Consider the following 19,653-nt stretch of genomic DNA (forward strand, 5'->3'; position numbering starts at 1 on the left):
TCCGAGACTGTTGGCTCCGTCCACCCCGCACGGGGTAACAGACGTGACTATATGTATGTATGTGTTTAATGAAACTGGTAATTTCTCCAACTGCGCTTACGTGTGTCTGGTTACATTAGCAATAACAAAAGTTTGTTAGTTTTAACGTCACAGCCGTTTAATCGGAGTCCCTGAGGTCGGAGGTAATCATTTTATCATCACAACACAGCAACTACCGTTGGTAGGTACAATCTGGTTACTTGCCTGGCAATTTTCCCTCTCGCTCGTTGTATAAGACAATTGATACGTGTGAGCGAGCAAGCTATAACGTCTAGTCGTTTGCCGCCGCCCACTCAAAAGTTATATGGGTCGTTTAATGCTTGAATGTATTACATCTGAGGTATTACAGGGCACTGTTGTGGTAAATAAAAGTGCCGTGTGGTTCCCGGCATCAAAAGAAAAAATGAAAGGACCTCTCCATCTTTTTCTCATGGATGCCGTGGAGAAGACTAAAGGGATAAGCTTATAAACTTGTGATTCTTCTTTCAGGCTGTCACTATTTTAATTTGAATTCTATCATTAAGCCAAACAGTTAAACGCGGTCTGTCAGTCTTTCAAGACTGTTCTGTTTACCCCCTCAAGGCATATGAACGTGATTATGCATGTATGTTGTGGTAAAAGAAGGTATAAGCATTGTATCCGTTTCTTATTTTTGCGTGTTTAATTTCGACGGATAATATAATCCATTGGATGGTAAAGAAACTTTGAAACTACGTAAGGTCACGTATTTGTGGTCTCAACTATTGGATATTTTCAATGGGCCGTATTATGAAAGGGTTGCAAATGGAAAGGTTACCACGACTCGACATGACCTTACAACCCACGTTCTTTGTTGCAAATCGATCAATATTTCGGCTGATATCTTCGTCTTGATTATTGTTTTATAGATATTCAAATTTGTATACCTGTCTTGCTCCCGACCTACTTCCTGTATAAACTTTTTAAAGTGTCGGGAAACATAACAACATTTTTGCCTCCCATTAAGTTTTACGGGTAGTTCTGGATGACAAGATGAATAAGAAATTAGGTTTATGGAGACAGTGCAGGACGGGTGACGACCGGAGATGAAGTTCAAATTTTCCATACATTGTTTTTGTTCTGCATCTCCAGTTCTCACGAGATGAAGACGTGAGTTTATTTAGAACGCAGCTAGTATTTTTATACGTATACATTTGACACGTATACGCGCTTCGTCATACGAGCATAAAGGCTGATTCCTTACGAGTAGTACTTGTAGTACTGTCGCGCACTAATCATAGGTCACGAGGTAAAGAATGAAGTGCGTTTCTGTATTTGCTTTGTGACAGCAGCGGCACATAATGATGACGTTCGCGGAAGTGACCAGTAACGGCCAAGCGCTGTTAGATTTACACATGTGAGGTTGTATTAATTGTAGGTTCTACTTATTAAGTTTTCCCAGAGAAAAAGTGATGACGGCAAGAACCAGTGGTAAGAGATGATGTCGAAGGAGATTGGTCGAAATTAACAATCTGAGATGATTAAGTAATAACAGATGAAACAAGTGGTCACGTAGAAACTTGGTAGTTTTAAGTCACAGTCATGCGTTTACCGGATCCCAGTGTCTTTTTATGGAAAATCTTTGTTTGACCACGATGGGCACGATTGAAGTGTAATCTTTATTGGATCTAGTAGCTGAGTGCATACAAATGCAGTGTCGTCCAGCACTGATTATAATTTCAAATTGCTACCGTTTACCCGGCCACGGATGAGTAGGCACCGCGGAGGTCGATGTTTCGTAATGGCAGCAAAATATTTGTACTCGCTGGTCACTAGCAAGCAATGGCAACTGTGTTTTTGTCTTAATTTAAGTATCGTATAAACCTTCCATTCGAAAAATATTAAAATGAGCTTTAAAAGAGACGTTTTATTCTCTGATGACTTTTTGATTCGATAGCGTCTCCCCCTTACGCAACATCAACCCCTAGTCCGCGTGACGTCACAGCTCAGAAATGCAGTAGCGAAGTGCACGGCCGGGGCGGCCGCACGCGCAGCCCGCGATTGTTTACCCCGCGCGTAACGTAACGAGCCTCGTTGCCGCTCCGTGCGCGCTCGCCTCCTCTCACTTTCGCGATTCACGCCCTCCCACTCGCACGCTCTAGCCCCGTCTCGTTCTCTCGACTAGCGGTGCTCGACTTTTTTGGACGTGCAGTTTTTTCCGTTCTCGGTTATGATCACTTTACGGGGGTTATTATTGTTTACGGGCCAACTGTAATTGGTCGTTTTTACGCGGAAGTGGCATATGATCTTTTTTTATCTAGGACGTTCAACTGTAGAGGGTGTTTTCTTACATAACCGCTCTATAAAGACTCCATTAATGAAATATGAACTGATCAGTTGGTACGTTAAAAAGTGATTGCAGGATTTAACTTTAAAAGTTTAAAAAATCATTTAATTGAAAACCAACATTCTTTTTGTAAAAATTCAAACATTATGTCCAAAATAGAAATTGAAGAAAGCACATTTGCCTAGGGGTTAAGAATTTATTAATAGTGCTCTATTATTTTCGAGACAATTTGCGCGATGCAAAAGACATCAACGCACGAACTTGTTCCATTGCGCACGGTCAAGATGACAGGAATGTTTTGCAACTAACATCTATGCCGCTCACTCGCGTTGCTTCTCATTCACACACGCTGTATCAAACAGAATCTTTCATCAATCACGTATTCGTAGTTTAGCGGGGTAGACCAGGCTGACAGTCTCGGGAAAGAATCAAAGGCCACGCTCAGTTGGCTGACTGGATATCATAATAAACGTTATTGCTTAAAAGCAGAATCCCAAGTTTAGAAGCCTTTTAACTGAGTCTTAAAATACTGGTATAAAAAACTTCCCAAAAGAAATGCTGGTTAGCAGAGGTAATTACGTTGAAACGTTTATGTTATAGGTAATTTATAAAATTTTAAATCAACAAAATTTTGAAAAAACATATCTTTTTTATCAAATGAAAAAAAAAACAAACAACTTCATACTAGAAGCAAATTCTACGTTCCCCATTCTCAATGGGCGCGCTAAGTGATGTAACCCAGATCCTTCAATCGTTATACTCGGGTTTTCCGGGAAAACCTGGATTTTGCGGGTCTCAGCCGGGCCTTATCACCCGGCTCGTGAGCGCATCCGTACCTTGTTCGAATTTTAAATTTATTTTGATTTTCCCAATGCAAATGCATGTTTCTACTCGTGAGCTTTTTGTCCTGGTTCATGTATTATGTTCCAGTGGTCATTCACGTACTATACTAAAAATTCATATCGATTATGTAGCATTGGCAATGCATTCCTTCCAAAATGCCAGTATTCGGGATCGCTATGTGGAATCCACGTCGGCAGCAATGCGGTCAATTAGCGGAACATTCATGAAATGTACATCGATACCTGATAGATGCCAACGGAATATGTCTCTCTGATGGGAGAAAATTAAGTTTGAAATGTAACAATTAAAATATATGTGCTCCTATTTATATAATCAATTTGATCGGACCCAAGGTCCCATAACGGCGGAGGGTGCAATGAGGAACATGCTAAGAGACATATTTCAATTGTATATGAAGATACACATAACACATTTCATGTTGTAACCATACTGATAGTGCATACTGTATGTACCTCTAGTCGAGCCGGAAAAAAAACATACAATAATGTATAACTAGTATTCAGATTTCTGTGATAAGTAATAGTGATTTTACATCTATGAATAAAGATGTTTCGCTATAGATGTATATGATTGTTAATAACTCTAAACTCTACGCCCGTGCGATTTGTAAGGTGTAGTTTAAGGTGACACCGACGTTCAAGTGTACTATGAATAGTTAGCAAGAACTTTTTTGTTTTTCTTTGTCTTTTTAATTCTTCCGAAGCGACTCCCGTCTCACCTCCGCAGCCTTTGCAGGGAAGAACCCAATCCGTATTTGATCGGTCATGGTAACACATCCAGTTGTCTGAATGTGCAGGATTCTTCACGATGTTTTCCCCTTACCGTAAGAACATCGGTTAGTCTTCAAACTAATATACCTACATAAATTCGAAAATAGTCATCGAACCTGTACGTTTTTGCGCCGCATACGCATTTAAACCGGGCACCTTACCGATTCAACCACCTTCGTCTTTTGAACGTTACGTTATAATAACTTGTTAGGGTCAACCCTAGCATCGAAGAATGCGGCTCGCACGGTGCTCGGCGGCGGCGTCGGCGGCGCATCGCTAGAAAGCGGCGCCCGACACTGCATCACTTTCTATTGTGCGACGACCAGTTGAAACGACACGCAGGTCTCGTACGATAACGTATTTGTGCTGCGATTTAAACGTTAAGCGGTTCCCACTGTCCGACGAGATAGAGATAAAGAGAAGATGAAACATTGCCTTGTTTAATTTTGTAAAGAGTCTCAATGTTTTGGATTTATTCTCGACTCCCGGCTCTTGCCAATACCTTACCTAGTACTAATAAAAAAGCTACTGAGTAAAACATGTCTATAACAGCCCCAAATCTTAAAACCTGTGTATATATGTTTGTAACACAATAACTTTCGATCCGTTTTTCGGATTTGTAAACAGAATTCTCCAATTCGTGGGGCGACAAAATCGGTTTAGTTGTTATTGAGATATTGACAATTTCGTAGCGTTAGCGGGGTTTAAATTCACAGCGAACGACTAGATAAATAAAAAGCAATTATATAAGTACCTCTTAGATAAACATACATTACATAAATGTGTGATACCGATACATACTTAAATAGGAAAATCCGTAAAAGCCTTACTTGTGCTCCAAAAAGCCAAGAATGAGTCGAGATACAGCACGGTGTAACCGTTAGCTGATATTACCACACCTCAACACTGGATAAAGCGGCGTATACGACGATAAGCCGCTAAAATGTTGCCAGGGCTGCTCTCGGGCGCGGCTTCGATGCTTTTCCAATACACAAATGGATTAGGATGAATATATGGATCTTTCATTCTCCGTAGTTGAAAAATATGGACTAAATCAGCTCTAAAGGTTTCAGTAAAGTCTATTTTGGGCGGTTGTTGTCACAGAAAATGAACTGTTTTTGAAAAAAATTAATTATCATTTATGTCGAGTATTTAAACAATTTTCTAAAGACGATAAATTCCTGTCAATAGTGTAGACCTAACAACTTTTAACCGCATGTAATAATGCATTGTTTTAGATAGGAAACCTCTTAACAAACACAGTAAAACTACGAAGACCGAAGTTAGTTGTAACCACAATAATTACCGGTCGCCCCTCTGCCAGGTGACAGCTGAACCCCACAGAGATGGTTTTATTGACCTCTGTCGTTCAAATGTTGTCATTGAAATGTCTTTATGTTCAACAAAGCAGTAAACGCTTAAAGTTCATAAGTCCATTCAAAATAGACATCTTCACATTTCGTATAAGTTATCAGATTTATAAATATAATTTGGACAAGGAGGACATATTTTGAATGGTATCGTATTATCTACAACTATTGCGTCCTTTAATATTATTATCTACTGATTGTAGTCATCATAACTTTCCACTTGCCTTATCAATCTGCTCACGAGACCTTAGCCAGGTGTCAGTGAGATCCCACGCCAGCTGGAAAGCACCGAAGCATGGTGACAAGCATTATTCTACCTACCACACACCTCTCTGATTAATGGCGGTTGCGAGCGGTTTCTGGCAATGACGGTGACGACCAATCCGTCTACACTCCGCAGCGCTGTTATATGAAATTAATGTTTATTTTAAAAGATTTATAAATTGCACAATGAGGAAATAAAATAAAAAAGATAATAAACAGAATGAAAGAATCATACATGCGAAAGATAAATAAGATAGTGATAGCGATACGATAAATTGAAAATTAACAAATGATAATGATAAAATAGACAATGAATTGTTTAACGACGACTTGCCGACCGTAACATTTTTTACATATGAGCAGAACGCTTCGTCCAGAGCCCCAGACGCACCGCCGGGTTTTTGACCCGTTCCTCGTATTTGCATATTCAAGGTCGACGCAACACCTGCCAGGCTAATTCATAATGCTCATATTTATACAACAGAGGGGGAAAGTCGGCAGCTCTGAAAACTACGAAATCATCTGCAAAATAAACTTCGTCTCTTAAACTTCATTCGCAACGATGTTTACGACCCGAGAAAACATTTTGATGAGAACTTAATTGCTGGCCATAAAATTATTTGTCAAACAATTGAAAGTGATTATCGTTGGTCAAGTCCAAACCAGTATTACTACTATTCTGGTTGACTTGCATCTCAGGCAAAGATATACGCAGTGCAAATAAATTAAGTATACGTGGCAGCACAGTTGCTAACGGGAATGTTGGCGTACTTATTAGTAACAAAACATTCTTCCGGGGAATAATAACGGAACCCATCGATGCACCTCCGCACCTCGCTGGATGCCCGCCAATTCCGCTTATAGAACAAATTCGAGGTCTTACATTCTCCTGTCCATCCTTACACACATGCACATGCTCGCACAACGCAATGTAACGCAACAAGGTCATCAACCGAACGTGGATTTCATTTGCGTTCAATGTTTTCTCGTCCTATCAACAAGCTCTATTTGCGATCGTACTGGATGGTTTACAGCTATTTTATGCAGCTAAATGTTTCAGCTAGTTATATCTTTGTCTACAAATTGTGCCGTGATATGTTTTTGAAATCTTCACATTTTAGATAATGCGCAATAGGACTAGTTAAAAAAATAATAAATAAAAATAATAAAAAAAAATGAACTCGAGATCATTGACCCAATCTTATTTATTGTTATGTTTTTCGTAAAAAAAAATGCATATATCTGACGTGCACTTTATTTGTTTCCAGACGGAGCTGTATGGCATAAAATGGCGTAAGCTCGTGTGGGGGGAGACGAGCGGCGGCGAGGGCGATGAAGGCTCCGCGCCGCTCGCCGACCCCGTGATCAGCAGCTACGCGCGCTGCCTCGCAGGCGACATCCTGTGCGTGTGGCGGCGGGTGCCGGCGCCGCAGTCCGCCGACATCTACGAGATGACGGCGCCGGCACCCCCACCGCTCTCGCTCAAAGCCGCCAAGGAGCTGTGGATCTTCTGGTACGGCGAGGAACCAGACTTGAACGGCCTCGTGGCACCGGAGCTCATTGCGAGCCGTGAGTAACCCTCTTTAACAGTTAAAATTAAGGATATCTTGATGATATGAACATAATGTCTTAACTCATAAAACATCGCTGAAGCTATCAATCGGTTAATAAAATTCATACGTTCATAAGGGATAAACAGAAAACATACGTATGAAACTGCTCGTCGTTAACAGTTAATTTTTTCGTGTTGGTTTTCTAAGAAAAAAGAGCCGCGACATAATGGCTACTATTTTACTGATTGTCTGCCTTGCTGATTTCACCATGTGTATCAGACTTGATCATAACGGTAATCTCGGAATACACACGCCAACAACGTAATCCTTGACACGACGTGTACATGTTCTGTAGGACATCGTTCGTTGATTTGTCAAGGCAGAGCGGTGACAGCGTAATACCTCAACTTAACAGCTCGTTAAGCAAACGGCAACAACAGCGTCTTCCAACAATTAACTTAAGATTAAGATCTCGCCGCGTCATGTCGCGACAATGAGCTGAGAAACAGAGAAGCGGTTGTACCGAAAATACCGCAGTGTCTCGAGTAATTTCTACGGTGACTCGGTAATTTTCAAAGGCATCATCCGTTCTCTCTCGGCATCGTTCTGTTTGAAGCTGGTCTCAAGTGAAAACAAAATATAAGATCCCTATATCCTACGACAGGAAAGCAAGGTTCTATTCGGACACTATCATCCAATTGATAGTTTGGCACAATGCTATGGTATGCAAGGCCAATTGATCTGCCTTTGAGAACAAACAACTACTTATACATTATTTAGGGCATATTCTTTTTCCATCTTTGGATTTATCCAAAATTTATTTCAACAATATTTCAGTTCGGTTTTTATCTCCATTATTTCCAGACTTATTGTGCTCTCGCCCATTTAATGTCTCGTTTGGTAATGCATTGCCATTTAATGGCAGTTTCATGCACAGCTTTATTGTGATTATCTCGACGATGTATCGCATGTTTATTTTTATTCTCGTCTTGAATTATCACTTTATTAAATTATTATACTGCAGTGGCAATGTTTATTAGTGTCTGTGGCAGATTCACGACTGGGCTCACGTGGTCGTCATCCGCATTTCCTTGTAATAGAAATGTTTGTTTTGATTATTTTAGCTTTACCGTTTTGCGTGGGCGGAACGACCGAGTTCAAAGTATTGTTGTTATATGATTTCTTTCTGTTCTCGTTAAAGATATCTAAAGAAGTCTACCTTTAAATGTATGTTGTATCTAAACCATCATTACACTTTTGCAAGATATTATTGGATTTCAATCAATTGCGTAATTCGCTAGTATTCATGATCTTGATTTTGTAAGTGTTTATAAGAAAACTAATAATTTCGGTTTTAATATTAATCAGTCCGTTACGTCTGTTACGCCATTTCAAATTGAATATGCAAAAATTATCATCACTTGGCCGAATTACCGAGATAAAAATAACACTTCTAGTATTACCAAATCTTTAATTCAATGAACTCCGACAGATGATCTTAACACTCAATTCAATAGTAAATCTAATAGTAAATCTGTTTCTCAGAAAAACGAAGTAAAACGTTTTGTTACTAGGCAACTTGATAGGTCAGGGATACTTCAGAAGGTGTTTCTACTTAGATCAATTTTTATCGCATTTCAGTTGAGAGTATTTCTGTGAAATCTCATACTGTTGGCCTGAGCCAACAAGTAATACTTTACAAACTTTTTTTTACAGTTGTATCTGTTTTAAATTCTCTTTTTAAAGAGGCATTTTTTTGCGTCGGAATAAAATTCATTGAGGTATAACGAAAATAATGCATTTGAATAGTTACTCTTTGTTTTTAATTTGTAGAATGTCAAATAATCAAACTCTAATTGGATCCTATCTGTGACAGAACATAGTCCGCATGTTACGCTGTTACCTTTATTAAACACATAATTCTCGTGATTTCGCCGCTAGCTCATAAACCAATTCGGACATTCAAATCAATGACTGACTAAACAGATGAAACTCAGTCATATTATAAGGTCAAATATTTTCTTTTCTGCTTGGATTTTTGTAAAATGTTTCCCTTGCAAAAAATAACTTACTACTTTCTACATTACAAAGATAGAACAACTAAACAGTACAAATTATTACGAATTTTTAAAATGTTCTGAAGTGGCATCATTACTCTTTACACCGATTCAAATCGTTCAGATTGAAAAAGTGTCCATCAGAAAGTGAACCGGCTCTATTTTGTTCAGAGATCAGATCAACAAGTGGCCGCGATAACTTTGCCCGCTACGGCTATATCGATTTCTTTACAAAACTTTTCTCCATGCGGGTCTATTTCTCTCCAAGATTTAGTACTTCTCAATTCTTAAAGTTTGTTGGAGTTTTTCTGAATAAAATAAACTGGTTGAAATAATTGTTCTCTTATAAATTCTTACGATTTTTCTTAAAACACTTAACGGTTAATGAAATTGCGTGTTTTAAATCTTAAATACTTAATCAATCTTATGTAGATTCGTTTGTGATTGTTAACAAACAAATTGATTAACCAAGACTAATCAAGTTAATTATTTGAAATTATCATATCGTTTAAATTTTAATTATTAGTAAATTTTAATTATTAGCATGATTCGAAGATTGGTCTGTCTGTCTGCTAATTTATATCAAATTCCTGTTGGGTAGGTGCGCGTGCGTCCTCTCAGTCGTCGGCCACAAGTTCACGCCTCAGTAGCAGATCCCAAAAATAGAACGTGACATAAATCTGCATAAACGGTCTTTATTTCGGTCCGCCATTGTATTGTTTTTATGAATTTCTTGATGTCGCCGACTGATTGTTTCATTCGATTCTAGTTGACTCGACTCGCTTTTCTACAACTCGATAAGTTTGTACAGCTGGTGTATAACAATGTGGAACATGTGTTGGCGTTTTGATACCTTTGTCTGGAATGGCTTCAATCAATGTCAGACTGATTAAAAGGTCTGTTGTGTCTAGTCTTGACATTGGCATTTTTGTAATTAACCAGTGTTCTAGATTACATTATTTGTTGTGTTTTCGTTGGAGTAGGCTTTTTGATCTTTTATCCGCTTTTATTGTTTGGCTCTTGATTCCGGATCAAGCGTAACAATTCGGCTTGAACATTTCGTTCACCTCGGTTTTGTATTTACAACAAATAGCTATTGAAAGTTTTCAATTGAAGCAATCCCTCCATCGATTGTGTTGCTTGCTGATGTTGTTTCGGCTATAAACACTTTTTAATAATTTGTAATCTTCTGAAATTCTGACTTACGTTTCATGTGTCATCCATGTTCTACCGCTTGAATAGAAGCATGTTATAACCAACATTACTTTTATGTTTTTTATTTAAAGATTTATTCCGTTGTCTAATATTGTAAAAACATTTATGAGATCCCTTAGACGGTGTCGTATTATCTGTGGCGGAATACGCGTGGTCGTGGCCGTGGTGGGCACAATTGTTTCAGCCTTGCGTTTCCATTAGCCCGCCGCGACACTTGAGCGGTCGATACACGCCGGATTGAATAATCGCTCCACGCGAAAGCTGTCGCCGTCATGCCGTTAGCGGCTGTCAGCGTTTGACATGATAGGTTTGTACCCTGGCCTATGTCCGTAAATAGTTTGAAACTGTATGCGAGTCGTCTCAGTCTGCTTGTTGATATTTTATTAATTTTATATACAGCTCGTAGACTTCCGCCAATGGCTTACCTACAAACTCTTCGGATCATTAATAAATTATAATTTTTACACATTTCTGAATTCTATAAATTATTTAAAATGTATAATTCACCCCGGCAATGATTTTAAGGTAGTCATAATATCTCATTCAAAATGAAAGTTCGAACGACGGCTCTTATATTAGTTTTTCATAAATAATTCTAATAATTTTCCTCCATAAGTTTCCTTGTAATCTATGTCAGTTGCTTTCAATTTAACCGATAAAGTCGACTTCCTCTGTTCGACTCTCGGAATAGCAAATTATCCCCGTGAGTTTTCCATGAAATAAAAGATATTTATAATAATAAGAACTAGGGAAATAGTATCACAATATGATTTTCCAGTTACTCGGTATCTTTTGCAATAAGAAGTCTTATTTTTCTTTCTGAGCGATGTTTTATTTTAACTTTATCAGAAGGTGAGACTGTTTGCTTATTTATATATCTGCAGGTGACGTGTATTTCTTCAAAACACTCGTTTGTATTGACTTTTTCTGTTTGAAAATGTTTTACTAGGAAAAGTGAAATGTCTATTTGGTTAAAATAATTTAATCTATATTTGTTTTCATATAAGTGCGCGAACTGCAAATGCCCGTTGCGATGCTCTATCAAAATTGTGTTATTTTAATCCTTAGTTTTAATCTCCATCAAAATACAATTGTAAGTCTTGAGTTATATCGTAGACTTAATAATAATATCATCACAGATCACTGTTACGATGACTTGATGATTATAAGGAAAGTTGCACTCGTTATTGCCTCAATAAATAACATGATAATATTAAAATAACGAGTTTCAAGGCACGCGATATACCTTTTCGGATGTTTTCCGGTACGTACTTAGTAACTGCGGTTGCGCAATCTCGCACCTACTTGCTAAGTGGGCGCCTAAAGTTGAATGGGCTTGTTGCGGTAGTCCTATTTCAATGAATTTCTCTAGTTATAATTGTAGATTATTAATGTGAGTTTTTATCTATTTTTTTTTATTTATTATTAATTGATTTATGCTATATGATGTTCGAAGACAAGTGCTGTGTATCAATCGATGTATATATACATATAATCACGTCTATAACCCTTGTCGGGTAGACAGAGCCAATACAGCCTTGAAAAACTGAAAGGTCACGTTCATCGAACACTACATCATTATTTATTTTCCTTCCAACTCGTATTTTCTATTTATTGTTAGTTGATTTGTTATCTTGAGTGCGTGTTATAAGTTCAACCGAATTTGTCAGCATAAGGTATTAGCGAGTTATTTTTTTTATCACCAAAAACAATACTAGGCAAGTTACCGCAGTCTCTATAGGGAACTGGGTGACCGAGAGTGAATCGAGATGATTTGTAACGCGTTTATTTTTAGCGGCTGTCTTGCGAATTCCGTCTGGAAATAGCCGCATCGCAACTTATTATGTTTGCCTTTGGGCCTTGACTCGATGCCGTTCATCGCTTAAAAAAATACTTGTTGATATTAAAATTTCTGCTATTTAAAATTATTATTAAACTTTTTATACACTTACCTTTACAAATGATCACGTCAATGGTGTAATCTCCAGTTTTATTGGTTTAAAATTTGAATACTTACTCAATCATCCTTTACTACGTCTCCTTAAATAAAAATAATGCGGAAAAGGGATTTTCTTGTTTTTGACCTCACATTTGATTTAAATAGGTCTGCAAGATACCTATATTATATATAGTATATTTCACGTGCGAAGACCTGTTTCATGAAAAAAATTGATCAATTAACGCAATCTATGGACGGACGAGGGCGTAATAAGCGCAAGAGCCTTATCGCCATCTAATATTCAAGCTCATTACTCGCTTAATCTGTACCAATTTAGATTAGTTTACAGGTTAAATAATGCCAATGATATGAAATCTGGTAGATACGCTCGTATCGATTGCCCGCGGCTGCCGAGACAGCTCGGTTGCCGTATTGATAAGGCGGCCTTCCCACGCCCGCCGCGTGAACCGCACGCAACCGACCGGCGACCTTTCAATTGCCACAACATACACGTTCAGATATTAATATTTGCTGTATTTAACGATGTTTTACTCTATGGTTAATTATTGTGCTAGCGTTACATAAACACTTTTGTCGCGTTGGGGGTGTGTAAAGACCACATCTTCCCACTTTGCATGATCTCTGATATGCTTTTTTTTATCTATCTTTATTTAATTAATCTTTCAAGCAAGCTCGTTGTTTGAGGGTACTCTTGACCTCTCCTTTCAGCAGAACGTCCCCGATTTGAGCAATATGCGTTCGCCGTGGCCATCCACTTACAATATTCTAATTTTCACCTGCCTAGTTTATTTGTAAACCTGGATCTTCAAAGAGTACTTGCATAGTAGTAATATTTTTTCATGTCATACGCAGCGTGTTGCACCCGTACCTAAGGCCACGCGGGACATGGCCGGATATGGCCGTATTGGCTATATTTGCCGGACGGACGGTAATTTCCGCCAGAGCAAGTTGTGTCTCAGTGCCAAATATTTTTAATGACCTCTCTCGCGTACGTATAACCCTATTATACTAATATTATAAAGCTAAAGAGTTTGATTGAACGCGCTAATCTTAGAAACTACTGGTTCGAATTGAAATTCTTTTTGCGTCGAATAGACCATTTATCGCACCATATATCACGCTGCAACTATAAGGAGCAAAGAAATAATGTTAAATGTGAAAAAAAAAACGGGGAAAATTATTCACCCTTCAATGATGCCCATAATAACTATTCCACGCGGACGATGTCGCGGGTACAGCTAGTTCAATATAAAGGAACTGAATTTGCGTCTTCTGTTTTACTTTTTCTTTTCTATCATATCACCTATTAGTGTATCTTAGTATAAATGTTACATTTAAAGAAGGCAGATGCTTGATTGAAGGCTATCCGAATTTATACTCCAGCTCCCGTGTTTATAATTCAGAAAGTCCGCAGTGTGCGGACATAGCGCGGAGATTAACGCCGTGACGCCGGATAATCTGTTAGCGAGGGCGTGTGGTAGGCTTGTATATTATATTATGCCTGATATACAAGCAAGTTGCTACCAAGTTATGTCAATTTATCCGTTATTAACACTTTAGTAGAAAAGGCGATGTGCTAGCAACCTGTCTGTTTGAATCCAAATTCCACCATGAAGCCATTCAGCTTGAGATCACTTAGTCTTTTGAGATTATTGACACTTGTCTACCCCGTAAGGAATAAGGAGGTGTTATATGCCTGTATGTAAAAAAAGGAAAGAAATATTTTTTGAGCTTGTTTATTTAAGTTATTGCAAATGAGATCAGTATTAAGAAAAGTGATAATTTTAGATTGAATATCAATAGTGAAATATTTCGGTGAAATTCATAGTAAAATGTGTTTGTCCGGCCCGCCCGTCGTCGTAGGGCGGCAAATATGCTTCGAGCTACGCGACTGCTACGCTAATAGCTACGCGCTACGAAAATGCGTAGCAGCTTTCAGTTACTTGAAAAATACTTGAGAAATAAATGGACAGCATCTATAAAATAAATTCTCTAATTAAATAAGCTTGAGATAAGTTTCATGATTATTATTTTGATTAAAGAATTCTTATCATAATAATAGTGCCCTGAAAATTGCTTTTTTATAAATATTTATTCTAGACCTTATAGTATCACACTAGAATATTGATCAACAAATACCAAGTTACACTCAACCCTAGTGTTAATGTCATCCGCAGTCCGCCTCAGGGCGGGCGCTACGATTAACCATAACAGAAGCTACGCAGGCGCTACGAACTAGCTACGAAGCTACGAAAATTGAGCTTAAATTTCTATCTCGTTCTAAGCTTTTTCATTTACTTAAACTTAACATAGGTATATTAAATGCATATTCTAAATTCGAATAATCATACTTAAAATCAATAACGATTAGCTATTTATTATAGGCAAATTTTTCGACATTCCAAAAAAATTTTTAAGTATTAGACAAAAAAAAATTCAAATCCGTGCTCCCTTAGAAGGTGTCTTAAGCTGATAACATTTATCTATTAATTTTCCTAAAGTTACCTTACCTAACATATCGAGACTTCACCCTCCACATTGACTAGAATAATTTGTATGATGTAAATAAATATACCGCGTTGGCGCAAATACGCAGCTCTTTTAGTACTCATTGTTTACTATGAGCATTACACGGTGGTTAAGCGGGCACGTGGGCCGGCGGGGCGGGGGTGGGGGGCGCGTGGGTTGGACGGGGGAGGGGTAAATGTCACGGTACAGTGCCCGCCGAACTGCGATGTCTGAACAGCCGCGGGCGGTGCGAATATTGGGATTATTTTGGATGGATATATATTTTTTTTTATTCGTGAGTACATGTTGTCACATGTTTCACACCTCAGTTGATTGCGCCTCAGGCTGGTTCAGCTCTGGTTGATCATGTAATGAGCTATTGGATACAGCGTTCCGATTTGTTTTATTGAGATAACCATTTCTTTAGCTTGATAGCAGACTTGATACAATTTGTGCACTGATAGAAAAAAATGTGCATATACAATTATGAACCAAATTAACGCGTGTCTCACTGTATCCGTCCGCCCTTCGTGTGGGCGGATACCTGATAAAACCGGGCTCGACACTAATGGGACTAATAGACGCCTGCCCAACTTCTAGATTTGCTAATCACCGGCCCTTGAAACTTTTAGCATCCGCATTGCTAAGTATAAACTTTCATTTTGAAACAATTTTTACCGCGCTGTCTTCAGTTGAGTGTCTATAATAAATGTTAACACAACATATTGTAACTAATTCTTTTTATCTATTGAAAAAAGGAAATATCTTTAGAAAATTTTTACAAATTAATTTATTTTGCCTTTTCACTTCGAAATTGGGAACAACAAATGCGACACAATTCACCCTGATCCATCCGATCGCTTACCTTTTTCAATTGGATCAAATTGACCGTCCAATTACTGTAGTCGACACCTGGCGTATGCAAATAGCCCGGGCGGGGGTCGGGGGGCGAGTTCACGGGGTGTCAAGGTGGCGTGGTCGTGTTAATTATTAATACCGCGGCTGCCTACCGGCTGCTCTAATGGATATTAAATCGAGCCGAAGCCACTGATAGCTCCCTAGAGACGATTGTTGGTGCTGGAGTGGCATACATCTGCTGCAAGAGACTGACGCGTGTGGCGCAGTCTTTAAGACGTAATTAAACCCTTTTGGCGCAGTCGATAGGACGTAATATGATTATTTTGCCATGGCTTGTTTTCCCATGTTATAACTTGATCGGTACGATCCTAGTAGAAGTGTAAACAATAATTAACCTTCAGCTACTAACCATTATATTATGCTATATGTATTCATGTATTTCTTCTACACTTTGAAGTTCTTCCTAAGCTGATGTTGACAAGTTGATGAACAACCCTTTTCAAAGTTCGAGTCATCAGCCAGTTAATAAATTTGTTCAGAAAACCGTGAAATGGAATGTCAAATACCAAAAACTGAAAAGACAATAATGTTTCACGTGGAAAACTCGAGACACTCTTAATAAAGCTACGTTGTAATACAGCCTTTTGATGTAATGAAGTGGAAGGGCTGAAGCCCAAAACGTATTAGCGAGGTTTATAAAGGAAATTCTTTGGCCCGCTTGTTAGAGCTTCTCCCGCCTGGGAGTCTGTCTTGGAATAAATGTCAGGTGTAATGGGCGGAGTCGCAGGCGGACGCCTAAGGCTGCATCCACATTGCACGATATGCACGGTTCTGTGAAATATAATTTCAAAGAGTTAAGTATTAAAAAAAATAATGATGTTTAACATTGTTTATTCATCACTGGGTAATAGCTTACCTAGCTTATTCCATTCAGTCCTGTTTGATACTAAATCTCCTCGGAATCAATCTTTATATTTTATTAAATAAAATTGATGGTTAAAATGTTATCTTCCATTACCATTTCATTACCATATCTATCATTATCCATCGTAGTATATAATCCTACATTGAGGATTACGAAGATTGAATTTAATGCATTATCCATAAGTGCATTCTGCCGCGGTTTATACCACTATGGGCATGCACTTAGTGCGGAAGCGGAGGCGGACGCGCGCAACGATCGATCCGCGTTGGGGGGCGGCCGCAACGCAGCCCCGTGGACAGCGCCCCCACCACCGCTCTAATTTACGCGACGACCACGTGTCGAACGACCTTCACGGTGGAATATAAATGATACATGTTGTTTGCAATCGAGTTGACCGCGGGTTTGCGTTTTATTTCAAGCATTTCACCGATTCATTATGGAGACTACTTTGTTTCATAAAGAGTCTTAAATTAATGTACAAATGTATGTTTGTGAATTTTCTTAAAAGATTGCACAATAAAAAAAACTGCGTTCCAGCAAAACCATAAAAGTCTCACTGTAAACATCCAATTAAATAATAAAAGTTGCTCAAACTCTGCGGCTATTTTTAACGACCAAACATAAAACACGTAATAGTGCACGTAAAGTAAGAGGGGCATCATAACAGTGTGTACAAACATCGGCGTCGATTGCGGCGCGCGATAAATTAGGTGTGAAGACGGCGATAAGTGGTACCTACCGCTACCGGCTGCCGGCGCGGCGCGGCGGTCGCCCGTCCCGGCGCCGTCCGCTACCCGCCCCGCTGATCGATATGCGCGCCCTCCTCAATGCCGCACCATACCGTCTATACACTTCTACATGCGTCCCACATTGCTGTCCATCGGCGGGATTACACCCTGACTTGCTAAAGATGCAAACCGTATACGCGCGTAGGCCATTCTAACCAAACAATACGCACCAGGTGCAAAATGAAATTGGGTCACCAATAGGGATGTGGACTATTTTTGGGAAAGTGTTTAAAACCATGCATAAGTACCAAATATAACCCAAACTATTTATTATTATTTTTTTATTTGAAGTAATACCTTTAAAATAATTTATTTAAAATTCCATTTAAAATTTCGCGCTAAAACGCAGATACCTGTCAAACGGCCGAGGGTGAAATATTTAATTACATTTTATTAAATAAAAAAATAATCCCTCGTTTATTGAGGAAAATATTGTGTTTTTTATTATTTTTACTATAGAAACTACCTTTTCGTGGTAAAATTTTATACTTATTTGAGTACAGTCCACATCCCTATTGTCTCATTTGGGCGCGAAATAAAGTCTCCTCACACCTTTTGTTTCCAAAGATAATTTGAAGTCGCATCTACTAAGACCTCTAATTGCCCTATTTATGTTATCACAGGGTGTACAGAATGACCGACCGACCCGACATAATTACGCGTGTGGTGGGAAACGGTAGGCCGACAACCGCAACCCCGCAATCATGCTAAGCCTCTGAACCTGAGGAGCGCCGCCCTTACGGATCCGCAATGTATAACATTAGGGTTGTTCTTTATTGTGTCAATTAAAAACGTTAAATAGGCCAGTAATGCGTCTAGATACACGCGTGTTGCGTATAATCAATTCATCGCCATCTGCCGTCTGGTTTTTGAAACGGTGCCAAAATTTAGTGAAATTTCCAAGTTCATTGAGGAAACCAATTGATATGTTACATCTAGTGTTTTTGGAGATATTTTCTCAATCCCAGAAGCTTTCTTATTAAGACTTTTTTCTGGATACAGTTGGATACCAAATATGATAGTAAATGTTCCTATCATTCTACACTTATCTACAACAGACTGTACTAATGTTAACATTGATCTACTGTAAACAATTTGCGTAATCTCGAGATAATGTTGATGTTTGTAAGTATCACAATGCGGCGTTATCCCTGTTTTCGGAGAGCCCTTCGTATTTGCTAAGAGCTTTATCATTCCCTCCCTAATCTTTGTGCCTGTAACAAAGCCGGGTGTCGTCTAGACGGCTGTAGTCGGATAATTAGCCGATTAATGTTCGCCAGGCCGCGCCGCTACTTACGGCCTGTCTTGAAAACGCCTCGGAACTGATCTCCGCTTAAACGCAATATGCCATAAATATTATCTAATCTTGGGTGTTCGTTTCGTTCCCTCTTCAAATCAAAGCGACCTAGTTTTATTTCATGTTTTAATCGAACATTATACTAGTCTATTAAGAATAGTATCTTGTGTATCCTAATGAGAATGAAGCATTATGTGGCTAAAAAAATAAAAAACAATCAGAAGGGACACACATTTCACTGATCTCTATATTCTTGTAATAGTGTAGGTCACGCATAAGACGTGATATAAGTAAATTAAAAATATGTCAACTCACTTTTACCAAAGCCAATCGTTTGATCTAATGCATAGTGTAGTTTGAACTTTGCCAACATAAATGTGATAGTTAACTTTTGCTATCACAAAACAAGGCTTCCGACGGTATTATTCCGTTCCGGAGATTATGCACCGAGTCTTATTCGGCGTATATTATCCTTATCCTAGCGGCATTGCGACACCGAGAGGATCATTTAAAACACAAGTGCACCGCGGTCGCTCGAATGCTCTCATTCTATTTTGGTATTTTACACGGCGAACAATAAAACAAGAATAAAACCGAAGTGATCTGCAATCCGAATAAGACTTGTCCATTTAAACGTTTAAGTAATTCCAACGCAACAGGTTGTTTTGTAGGCTAATTGTGGACGCAATTAAATCGTTTCTTTTCACCTTCGTGCTGGAGGACGCCTCGTTAGCAGTTCTTGCTTGTTAACGATATTGCTTCTTAAACTTATTCGTGCTTTTTTAAATATCCGAATCATGTTCTCACTTAGAATATTAAGTGTCTTTTCCATCAAGTATACGAACACCGCAGTATCAGGTCGTTAGATAAGAATGTATGG

At 38.7% G+C, this 19,653-nt stretch overlaps 1 protein-coding gene across 1 annotated transcript in view; it reads left to right on the top strand.

Moving 5' to 3' along the window:
* Positions 1 to 19,653, top strand: part of LOC106137681 (mediator of RNA polymerase II transcription subunit 13) — a 77,193-nt gene that overhangs the window by 11,826 nt on the left and 45,714 nt on the right. Inside the window, exon 2 of the mRNA XM_060954759.1 lies at positions 6,881 to 7,181. Within this exon, the coding sequence (XP_060810742.1) occupies positions 6,881 to 7,181 (301 nt within the window). The remainder of the gene's footprint in view (positions 1 to 6,880; positions 7,182 to 19,653) is intronic.

This window comes from Amyelois transitella, chromosome 5 (genome assembly GCF_032362555.1).
Source record: "Amyelois transitella isolate CPQ chromosome 5, ilAmyTran1.1, whole genome shotgun sequence".
In the NCBI taxonomy this organism is placed as follows: Eukaryota; Metazoa; Arthropoda; class Insecta; order Lepidoptera; family Pyralidae; genus Amyelois; species Amyelois transitella.